This window comes from Gopherus flavomarginatus, chromosome 23, assembly GCF_025201925.1.
Source record: "Gopherus flavomarginatus isolate rGopFla2 chromosome 23, rGopFla2.mat.asm, whole genome shotgun sequence".
NCBI lineage: Eukaryota > Metazoa > Chordata > Testudines > Testudinidae > Gopherus > Gopherus flavomarginatus.
The window spans coordinates 396,424-408,001 of record NC_066639.1 but is presented as its reverse complement, the minus strand read 5'-3'; the positions used below and the strand labels follow the sequence as shown (position 1 = coordinate 408,001).

The window sequence follows — 11,578 nt, the reverse complement described above, 5'->3', positions numbered from 1 at the left end:
CTGGTTTTAGAGAGTTGTCTATTATTGTTATAGGGGATCACCAATTGATCTGAGCAGAAGAGAAGTTTCTTGTCCCAGAATCAGGCTCCCTGTGTTAACCAGGTGCGATCACCTTAATTATATTGGAAAACTGAAAGTTGTTTTGTGTTGTGGTGGTTCTGGGGGGACTTGGACCTGAGAGGGAGTCTCTCTCGTGGCAGGTCTCCAGCAGCCTGTGGGCCACTCAGGCACTCGCCTATGGGCTACGCCCCCCGAACTTTGCCCAGCAAGTTCACAGTAGCTGCACCGCCAGCCTCCGAGAAGCTTTGAATCGTTCCTCCCCGGTATTCAGCTCCTGGCCTAAATTCCCTCGAAGCTGCGTGGCCGCCAGCCGGCTACAAAGGGCCTCGCAGGCAGCCACAGCGGCCTGGAGAGGAGAGAGGTGAGGGGGTGAGCGGGGAGGGGAGCCAGTTGGGAAGTGTGGGGCTGCCGCAGGGAGAGGCGCCTCCTCCCCAGAGCTGCTGGCAGTGGGGAGAGGTGCCCCTGCCCCAGCCCCGGGACTGCTGCAGCAGGAGAGAGATGAGGGGAGTCCTTTCTCCCCACTGCAGCCATGGGGCAGACTGCACCCCAAACCCCTCGTCCCTGGGCCCACCCCAGAGCCTGCACCCCCAGATGGGGCCCTCAGCCCCCCACACCCCAACCCTCTGCCCCAGCCCTGAGCCCCCTCCCACACCCAAACCCCTCATCCCTGGGCCCACCCCAGAGCCTGCACCCACAGATGGGGCCCTCAGCCCCCCACACCCCAACCCTCTGCCCCAGCCCTGAGCCCCCTCCCACACCCAAACCCCTCGTCCCTGGGCCCACACCAGAGCCTGCACCCCCAGATGGATCCCTCAACTCCCCACACCCCAACCCTCTGCCCCAGCCCTGAGCCCCCTCCCACACCCAAACCCCTCATCCCTAGCCCCACCCCAGAGCCTGCACCCCCAGCGTGATCCCTCAGCCCCCCACACCCCAACCCTCTGCCCCAGCCCTGAGCCCCTCCTGCACCCCAAACCCCTCATCCCTAGCCCCACCCCAGAGCCTGCACCCCCAGCCGGAGCCCTCAGCCCCACACACCCCAACCCTCTTCCCCCAGCCCTGAGCCCCCTCCCACACCCAAACCCCTCATCCCTGGGCCCACCCCAGAGCCTGCACCCCCAGCGTGAGGCCTCAGCCCCCCCACACTCCAACCCTCTGCCCCAGCCCTGAGCCCCTCCTGCACCCCAAACCCCTCATCCCTGGGCCCACCCCAGAGCCTGCACCCCCAGCGTGATCCCTCAGCCCCCCACACCCCAACCCTCTGCCCCAGCCCTGAGCCCCTCCTGCACCCCAAACCCCTCATCCCTAGCCCCACCCCAGAGCCTGTACCCCCAGCCGGAGCCCTCAGCCCCCCACACCCCAACCCTCTGCCCTAGCCCTGAGCCCCTCCTCCACCCCAAATTCCTCATCCCCATTCCCACCCCAGAGCCTGCACCCCCAGCCGGAGCCCTCAGCCCCCCACACCCCAACCCTCTGCCCCAGCCCTGAGCCCCTCCTGCACCCCAAATCCCTCATCTCCTGCCCCACCCCAGAGCCCGCACCCCCAGCGTGAGCCCTCAGCCCCCCATACCCCAACCCTCTGCCCCAGCCCTGAGCCCCTCCTGCACCCCAAATCCCTCATCCCTGGGCCCACCCCAGAGCCTGCACCCCCAGCGTGAGCCCTCAGCCCCCCATACCCCAACCCTCTGCCCCAGCCCTGAGCCCCTCCTGCACCCCAAATTCCTCATCCCTAGCCCCACCCCAGAGCCTGCACCCCCAGCCGGGGCCCTCAGCCCCCCACACCCCAAACCCCTCATCTCCTGCCCCACCCCAGAGCCCGCACCCTCCCTCTCACCCCCACCCCGAGCCCGCGTCCCGCACCCTGAGTAACGAATGAGAGGGAACTTTGCTCCTGCCACGGGCTACTGACGGAAAGTCCACATCCGCGTCACGCACCGGTACAGTCTGGGGGGCAGTGTCTCATCCGTAGGGCTTAGTAAGCCCCTCACGTGTGGGTTTTCAGTAACCTCTCGCTATGTGACAGCTGCTCGTGTGGATGGGAGCTAAGGGCTGGCGTGCCTGAACGGGGCTGTGTTTGGCTTCTGGTCAACCAGGGTGATCCAGCAAAGCCTCTTTCGTGACCGCAGGTGGTCCCAGTTGTCCCACCCCATGTGTATGGGGGGGCTGGTTATTTTTGCTTGGAATCCCCTGCTCCTTACAGCCGGGGTGGCAGAAACTGCACCCTACGGGGGACCCTGCCCAATCCCCACCCAAGGAGACAGGTGGGATTGTCAACTGGCCAGGCGTGGCCAGGAAACCTTTCCACTTAGATCCAGTCAGGCTCCTCCTGTGTCCACGGAGGCAGATTAAGATTTACTGGGGCTCTGGGCACACCAGGGAGACCTGCCACCTGCTCCTCCCAGGCCGTGGTAAGAGATGCCTGGGAGTCGGGGCTGCTGTGGGGAGCCCTGGACCTATAGGCATCATTTCACTGTGGGGGGCGCGGGAGGGGGCATGCATTCACACACCCAGAGGTGTGTTCTCACTCCCTCTCTCGCCTGGCCTGGAGCGGTACCTGGGCTGCCAGTGCTGGGGGGAGGATGGGCCGGGATCACGGGGGAGCCCCAGCCCGCCAGTCCCCCCCTTGCCTGAGAGACGAGCCCCATCCCTGCTCGAACTGGCCTGCAGCCACCTGGCAAAGGGTTGCGCGCCCGTCTGAGCGAGTGGGGAGCAGGGCTGGTGTCCTGGCTTCCCGCCTGGCCAGGGCCCCGGGGACGAGTCAGAGCCGTAACTAGGCATTTAGCACCCGGGCAGAAAAAGCATATATGTGCCCGCTACCATTTCTGGGGGGTCATTTTCTGCCCCATTTTTCCACCCCTGCGGCTTTGTGGCATCTCGACCCCACCCTGGCTGTGGCCCTGCAGGTTTGCCACTTGCGTCCTTTGTGCTCTTGGGCAGTTCCTACGTGTTGGTGCCTCAGTTTCCCCGGATAGAAAAGGGGGATGATGATGCCTTGCGAGGGACGGTGGGAGATGTAATTCACAGAGGAAGTGAAAGGTATTATAAGAGTGTAAGCTAGAGCAGTTCATCTTGCCAGAATGTGTATGTGGAATGAAGGGAAGGTTCCCCCGCAAGTCAGAGATCAGGGGGTGCTTTGCAGGCTCATTCACAGCCACCCAGCACCTGGCCGAAGAAGGAGCCTCTTCCCTTGGGTGTCCCTGGGCAGCATTTTCCCTGATGGCTGAGACACACAGCCCTGCGCTGATCAAGATTTTACCTCAAAATCTGCAGACGCTGGGTCACCAATCTGTTTTAAACCTCCCTTGAGGACATGCAGGTATAAATCCACTCCTCGCCTGCGCCCGCTTCCCCGTTAACCCTGCGCTTCCCTAACCCCTGATGTGACCAGGTGGGAATGTTCTTAATGTTTTCTCTCTGAATAGGGTGTGGGTGCCTCAGTTTCCCCAGTGCAGTTCTTAAGTATCTAGATGGTGGGATGAGGGGTGTGATTGTTGCAGAGGCCGGGAGGGCCAGTGTGATGCCGTCTGCAAAGAGAATGGCCGACACCCTGTCTGCTGGCAGCCGATGGCCTGAGCCCATCCCCTGCAAGGTGCCAACTGAAGGGGTTGGAGAACAAAGAGATCAGGGGCCTCCTGGCCCGGGAAAGGGACGAAGGCCAGAGGAGGGGCTGGCGAGTTCCACTTTGGCGCTGGCTGGGGAAATGGTGCGGAGGGGGCCCAGACCTGGGGTCTGGCCTCCCTGGCCCCAAGATGTTCCTGACTGAGTGGTCCTGGTCTCTGTACCTACAAGCTCTGTTTTAAACCATGTTCCCGTCGGCTAAGAAACCTTCTGTTTTCCCGGCTGGCTGAGAGTCCCGGTGAATAGCAGGAAGTGGGGGGTGCAGGGCCCTGACTCCCCCGCACTCGGTGATACCCCTGCACTCCCTCGCGGCCCTAGCCCCCTGCTCCCTCTCCCTCCAGGGTGCCCCCCTGGCGCGTGGTCCAGCTGACCTTCCTCCAGCACATGGCTGCATGGCCGCAGCAGCCGCCGTCTGCCCTTCCCACCAGCCGGGGGCGTGTAGTGTCAAAGCCCACTGGTGACCGATTTTGTGCTGACAAGTACCCCTGTACTTTTCGCTGCCTCGTCACAATTAGCTGCCTCTCCCCTTTCTCATTGGGTCACACTCAGCTTTTCCTAGACCACGGGATGGCAGAGGTGAGCGGTAGGAAACCGTGATGCACGGTTCATTTGCTATAATTCGGAAATCTCCCTTGCAATGTGACACAAGTAAAGGGAGGTATTTTTCAAAGTTTTAAAACTTTATTATGGTAACAAGGTATAGAAACAAGACTAGCTAGCTTTCTGGGTCCCTATTTTTTCAGAAAGAAGCATCTAAATGAGGGGTCGGCAACCTTTCAGAAGTGCTGGGCCGAGGCTTCATTTATTCACTCTGATTTAAGGTTTCGTGTGCCAGTTATACATTTTAATGTTTTTAGAAGGTCTCTTTCTATAAGTCTATAACACAGAACTAAACTATTGTTGTATGGAAAGTAAATAAGGTTTTTTAAAATGTTTAAGAAGCTTCATTTAAAATTAAATTAAAATGCAGAGCTCCCCCGGCCAGTGGCCAGGACCTGGGCAGTGTGAGTGCCACTGAAAATCAGCTCGTGTGCTGCCTTCGGCACGTGTGCCGTAGGTTGCCTACCCCTGTCTAAACGTATGTATTGATACGGAGTAACTGACACACTTTTTTCTTTCCTGAAGTGGACGTTCAAATGTAACGTCTCTATTACACATTTACATGCTAACTCCGTTATTCCCAGAAAACCACAATAGGTCTCTTAGCAAAACAATGTACAATTTACATGTTTGGTAAACAGCCGAACTATGCGCACTTCGTGCAGCTATACGCTTCCTTCTTCTCTGCTAGGTTTTCTTCATTAGTTCCTCCTGGAAGGCAGGGCACCCACGCCCACGTCTTACTGGAGTCACCCTGGACCTTTAAGACGTACTAGAGCGGCAAACGAAATCACAGAACTAATCGTGTGAAATATATTTTCAATTCCTTCATCAAATGGATAAAATCGTATTCCTTGAACATATCGTCATTAGTCAGGATAGGACTAGCCGCAGCAGTGGGAATATTTACTAATATGAAATTAGGTGAGTTATTCCATTTGGTCAGCGTGCAACTGGCTAAATCTTGGGCCGTGACTTTTGGCCTGTAGGATACTACAATCCTATTCTCCTCACTTATCTGCTCCAATGTATGGGGTGTGTTTTGGACACAATGTTGTGTTTCTTACCATCATGCAATCTTCATTTTCTGTTTCACAAGTAAGAAGGTTGCAATGCATGCAGTACTCCATGAGCTCAGAAAAAATCAGGATAACGTACTCAACTGATGACTACATGGTGACCAACACTCTAAATAGAATAATGTCAATTATTTCAATTAAGTGCCTGGTTTGCAAATATGTTTTTTTTCTTGTGTGGGGGTCATATTTTAAATCATATTTGGTACCCCAGTCTGTTTCTCAAACTTGTAGTTTACTGCTGGTGGATATAATGATTTAATATATTTATAATGAATACAATATAATTATAGATATAATTATAATTAGATTTCACTGCTCTGTCAATATCAACCATTCACCCCCTCCACTACTGAGAGCCGTTATTCATACAGAGTCACCATTACAGAACCAAACCTGACTTATCCCGCTGTAGGTGTATTCAGAGAACTGTGATATGACGTTCTTCCACTCTTCTTCCCATATCCGATGGGTTCACCAGGTTTACGTAACAAAGTTATGATCTAACTCTTGTATCAAAAGAATTGTTATTTTTCTTCTAAATGTAGTTAGAGCCTCTTGTGTGGTTTCTACAGAACTGATGTCTTTATGCTGTAAATACGTTTCTGCAAATGAACACTTCTAATTAGAAAACATATCGTAATGACATGGCATTGGCATGTGGCATGGAATCCCTTTGGGATGAGTGGCCCACAGTTCTGCCCATCTTCCGTTCCACAATGTTTGTTTCCCAAAGTCCCACTGGGAATTTTCCAGTGTCTTGGTAGACGAAGGGTCTGAAATGTGCAGGGAGTGTCGCAGTCGACACGTTTTCTGTTTAATGAATAGTTGCCGCGACAATGCTCATATTTACAGCCTTGGTTTCATATTATTTGATACCTCATCTGCTCTGACCGATGTTGCTAATGACACCTTCTCACTCACTCTAAAAGCTAGTGGTTATATTGATTGAAAACAGTCTCATGCTAACCCTACATGTAAACTATGAAAATAAATTTCTGAAAAAAAAATTCACCTCCAATTAGTGTCCCTAGCCTCTGTTTGCCAGAAGCTGGGAATGGGTGACAGGGGATGGGTCATTTGATGATTCCCTGTTCTGCTCATTCCCTCTGAAGCACCTGGCCTTGGCTACTGTCGGCAGACAGGATCCTGGGCTAGATGGACCTTTGGTCTGACCCAGTCTGGCCGTTCTTATGTTAATTCCTCAGGAAGGTTCTTTCATATCTCCCCTCATCACACAAGGGGTCAATTCTTAAAATCCTTTTGTTTCCATTACTGTGATCTGTAAGTGTAAATACATACACATAGGTTATTGTCAATACCGTAATTTAAACACTTTTATACTGATTGTTCAAAACATTGCATGCAGATAAATGTCTCACTAATGCACAAGAAAAAATCATATTGTGAATTCCTTGATTAAAACACTACAGATTATATTCTTTAAATTTACATCACCAACATAACACATGTTTCAGACTGGCATTTTCTTTTTAAACTGCAGTCCTCAGAATTTCAAGACTCGCACTGGAGTTCCATTTTCCGGTGTGTGCATTAAATGGATTGAAAAGCCACAACACAGGAAATTGTATCCCTGCTACGCAGCTGTCTTTGACACCTGTTGTGTAGCACTTGGAGACAATCCCAAAGTATAACAATGGAAAACACTGTGCCAAATTTGACACCATCAGCTCAGGATTGAACAAAGACTGTGAATGGCTTGCCAACTACAGAACCAGTTTCTCCTCTCTTGGTTTTCACACCTCAACTGCTAGAACAGGGCCTCATCCTCCCTGATTGAACTGACCTCGTTATCTCTTAGCTTGCTTGCTAGCATATATATACCTGCCCCTGGATATTTCCATTACATGCATCTGAGGAAGTGGGTATTCACCCACGAAAGCTCATGCTCCAAAACGTCTGTTAGTCTATAAGGTGCCACAGGATTCTTTGCTGCTTTTACAGATCCAGACTAACACGGCTACCCCTCTGATACTGTGCCACAACATCCCAATTCTTTGGTGTATTGAAAGGAAGCAATCCGGTATCACTTTGCACAATTCCATTCGGAGTTCATTGAAAAAAAAAAAAAAAAGGATTACAAATGCAGCTCTGCTTGCCAACGATGCAAGCCGTGCAATCTACTTTCTACCAAATTTCCCAAGTTCAGTTCTGTTACCTTCCCCAGCGTCGCTGGTTCTTAGTGTTATTAAAATGTTGGGTCCACCCAGCTGAGAGCCGATAACAGCCAGACAAGGATAAGGAAAGGTTGCTTTATTTTGCAGAAGAGAGTTTTGTACCTTGGTACAAAAAAACTCTACTTTATACAAAAACCAAGAATTTTTTATACACGCTCACACAGGCTTCGGTCGTGTTAGCATTTGATTGGTGGTTAGCAAACCCTGCACTTCTGCAATCTGCTCAGCAAAAACTGGCTTAGGACCAGCTTTAACTGCCTTCAGTCCGATAAGGGGAGACAGTTTAAAAGTTCAGGCTGTGTCCGTGAGGTGTCCAATTTCTCCGAATGGTTGCCAGCTATTGTAAGGTTACTAGCTGTTAGGGGGTCGCTGCTGACTGTTGCAGTTGTTTGCTCGGGCCCGTTACGCAGTCCGCAATGGTGCCGGAGGGTGAAATGTTGTGGCTTTTAGGGACAGTAGCGCGTTCAGTGCCAGCACCACACAAACATTTCCCTTCTCCGGTTCCGGTTCTCGTGCCCTGCCTGACCCAGCGCTGGCGGGAACCACAGGGCAGCTGGGGAGACCAGCGCTCCCCATTTTATAGGGACAGTCCCAATTTTGGGTTATTTTCTTATACAGGCTCCTATTACCCCCCCCCCCAGGGCTGCCTGGGGGGGCAATTTGCCCCGGCCCCACAGGGCCCCCCCCCACGGGAGTGGACTATTCCAAAGTTTTGCAACTTTTTTTTCGAGGCAGCAGCCCCTGGAATTGCTTTGCCCCAGGCCCCCTGAATCCCCTGGGCAGCCCTGCCCCCCGCTCAGACCCTGCCCCCCCGTCACAGCAGCCCCAGGCTCTGAGGGCAGGGAAAGGGCAGGGAGCCCGGAAGTGGCTTCAGCCGCGGGGACTGCGCATGCTCCGGGGAACCCGGCCCTTGGCGTCCCCCCCCCCCCCCCCCGCCCGGCAGGCCTGCGCGTGACCTTCGCCCTGGTGACCGGCCCGCGCGCGGCAAACTCGTCCCGGGCCGGTGGGGCGCGTGGCGGGGCTGGGAGCGTGCGGCGGGGGGAGGGGTGCATGGGGGGGCACGTGGGTGGTTGCATGGGGGCACGTGGGGGTGCATGGGGGGCACATGGGTGGGTGCATGGGGGGCTCTGTGGCTGTGGGTGGTTGCATGGGGGTACGTGGGGGTTGCATGGGAGGCGCTGTGGGTGGTGTTTGGGGGGTGCTGTGGCTGTGGGGGGTGCTGTGGGGCTGCTGTGGCAGGGTGCTATGGGGGCGCTGTGTGTCTGGGTGGTGCATGGGGGCACGTGGAGGGTGCATGGGGGATGCTATGGGTGGTGCTCTGGCTGTGGGGGGTGCTATGGGTGAGGCTGTGGCTGTAGAGGTGCTATGGGGGGCTCTGTGTGGCTGTGGGGGGTGCATGGGGGCACATGGGTGATGTATGGGGGTGCTGTGTGGCTGTGGGTGGCTGCATGGGGGTACGTGGGGGTTGCATGGGAGGCGCTGTGGGTGGTGTATGGGGGGTGCTGTGGCTGTGGGGGGTGCTATGGGGCTATTGGGGGGTGCAATGGGGCACTGTGTGTCTGGGGGGTGCATGGGGGCACGTGTGTGGTGTACGGGGGTGCTGTGTGGCTGTGGGTGGTTGCATGGGGGGCACTGTGGGTGGTATATGTTAGGTGCTGTGGCTGTGGGGGATGCTGTGTGGCTGCAGACGGGTGCAGTGGGGGGGGCGCTGTGGTGATGCATGGGGGGCACGTGGGTGGTTGCATGGGGGGCTCTGTGTGGCTGTGGGGGGTGCATAGGGGCACGTGGGTAGTGTATGGGGGGAGCTATGGGGCTATTGGGGGGTGCAATGGGGCACTGTGTGTCTGGGGGGTGCATGGGGGCACGTGTGTAGTGTACGGGGGCGCTGTGTGGCTGTGGAGGGTGCATGGGGGTGCTGTGGGTGGTGTATGTGGGGTGCTGTGGCTGTGGGGGATGCTGTGTGGCTGCAGAGGGATGCAGTGGGGGGCTGCTGTGGTGATGTATGGGGGGCATGTGAGGGGTTGCATGGAGGTATGGCGGGTGGTATGGGGGATACTGTTGGATCTGGGGGTGCTGTGTGGCTGGGGAGGTGCTATGGGGCTGCTGTGGGGGTGTATGGGGGCACTGTGGCTGTGGGGGTTTCATGGGGGGCACGTGGGTGGTTGCATGGGGGGCTCTGTGGCTGTGGGGGGTGCTATGGGGCTATTGGGGGGGTGCTATGGGGCTATTGGGGGGTGCTATGGGGCGCTGTGTGTCTGGGGGGTGCATGGGGCACGTGGAGGGTGCTGTGCGGGTGCGGGGGGTGCATGAGGGCACGTGGGTGTATGGGCGCGCTGTGTGGCTGTGGGTGGTTGCATGGGGGACACTGGGTGGTGTATGTGGGGTGCTGTGGCTGTGGGGGATGCTGTGTGGCTGCAGACGGGTGCAGTGGGGGGCTGCTGTGATGATGTATGGGGGACACGTGGGGGGTTGCATGGAGGTATGGTGGGTGGTATGGGGGATACTGATGGATCTGGGGGTGCTGTGTGGCTGGGGAGGTGCTATGGGGCTGCTGTGGGGGTGTATGGGGGCGCTGTGTGGCTGTGGGGGTTGCATGGGGCTCTGTGTGGCTGTGGAGGGTGTATGGGGGCACGTGGGTGGTGTATGGGGGGTGCTATGGGGCTGTTGTGGGGGGTGCTATGGGGCGCTGTGTGTCTGGGGGGTGCATGGGGGCACGTGTGTGGTGTACGGGAGTGCTGTGTGGCTGTGGGTGGTTGCATGGGGGGCACTGGGTGGTGTATGTGGGGTGCTGTGGCTGTGGGGGGTGCTATGCGGCTACTGTGGGGAGTGCTGTGTGGCTGCAGACGGGTGCAGTGGGGGGCCGCTGTGGTGATGTATGGGGGGCACGTGGGGGGTTGCATGGAGGTATGGTGGGTGGTATGGGGGATGCTGTTGGATCCGAGGGTGCTGTGTGGCTGGGGAGGTGTTATGGGGGTGCTGTGTGGCTGGGGGAGTGCATGGGGGATGTATGGGAGTGCTGCGTGACTGCATAGGGGTGCAGTGGGGGGGCTCTGTGGGTGATGTATGGGGCATGCTGTGTGGCTCCATAGGGATGCTGTGGGGGCGCAGTGGGGGGCACTGGCTATGTAGGGTGCTGTGGGTGATGTATGGGGGTGCTGGGGGGCGCTGCTTGGCTGTGGGGGGCATAGTGGGGGGTACTGTGGCTGTGTAGGGGCGCTGTGGGTGGTGTGTGGGGGGGCACTGTGTAGCTGGGGAGGGGCGCTGTGTGGCTGTGGGGGGTGCAGTGAGGGGCACTGTGGCTGTGTAGCGGTGATGTGGGTGATGTATGGGGGTGCTGGGGGGCACTGTGTAGCTGGGGAGGTGCTGTGGGGGGCACTGGCTGTGTAGGGACGCTGTGGGTGGTGTATGGGGGGTGCTGTGGGGGTACACTGGGGGGCACTATGTAGCTGGGGAGGGGTGCTGTGGGGGCGCTGTGTGGCTGTGGGAGGCGTAGTGGGGGCACTGGCTGTGTAGCGGTGTTGTGGGTGATGCATGGGGGTGCTGGGGGGCACTGGCGGGGCACTGTGGCTATGTAGGGCGCTGTGGGTGGTGTATGGGGGGTGCTGTGGGGGTACACTGGGGGCAGTATGTAGCTGGGGAGGGGTGCTGTGGGGGCACTGTGTGGCTGTGGGGGGTGTAGTGGGGGGCACTGGGGGGGCTGTGCGGCTGTGGGAGGTGCTGGGGGGCACTGGGGGTGATGTATGGAGGTGCTGGGGGGCACTGGGGGGGCTGTGCGGCTGTGGGAGGTGCTGGGGGGCACTGTGGCTCTGTGCTGACCCTGTTCTCCACCCCGCCCCCCCAGGACCCAGCCATGGCGGTGCTGCACTACTACCAGCGCCCCGGGGCGGAGGGCGTCCCTGTCTCCCTGCTGCGCTCGGCCCAGGCCGTGCTGGGGGGCGTCCGCGCCCTGCACCGGGAGCTGTGCTACAACGTCAGCTGGACAGGTACGGGGGGGCACATGGCCGGGGGGGCGAACAACGAAGCTTT

General features: G+C 57.1%; 1 protein-coding gene across 6 annotated transcripts in view; it reads left to right on the top strand.

Annotated features, from left to right (window-relative positions):
- The first annotated feature begins 350 nt into the window (after positions 1 to 350).
- PFAS (phosphoribosylformylglycinamidine synthase) overlaps positions 351 to 11,578 on the top strand; it is a 48,545-nt gene continuing 37,317 nt past the window's right edge. For 3 of the 6 annotated variants that reach the window (XM_050932721.1, XM_050932722.1, XM_050932725.1), the window contains exon 1: positions 11,394 to 11,535. In XM_050932721.1, coding sequence (XP_050788678.1) covers positions 11,403 to 11,535 — 133 coding nt within the window. In that variant the 5' untranslated portion in view covers positions 11,394 to 11,402. Of the gene's footprint in view, positions 422 to 7,754; positions 7,862 to 8,478; positions 8,556 to 11,393; positions 11,536 to 11,578 lie in introns of those variants that run through there. The other 3 variants (XM_050932724.1, XM_050932723.1, XM_050932720.1) reach the window with 3 other exon arrangements.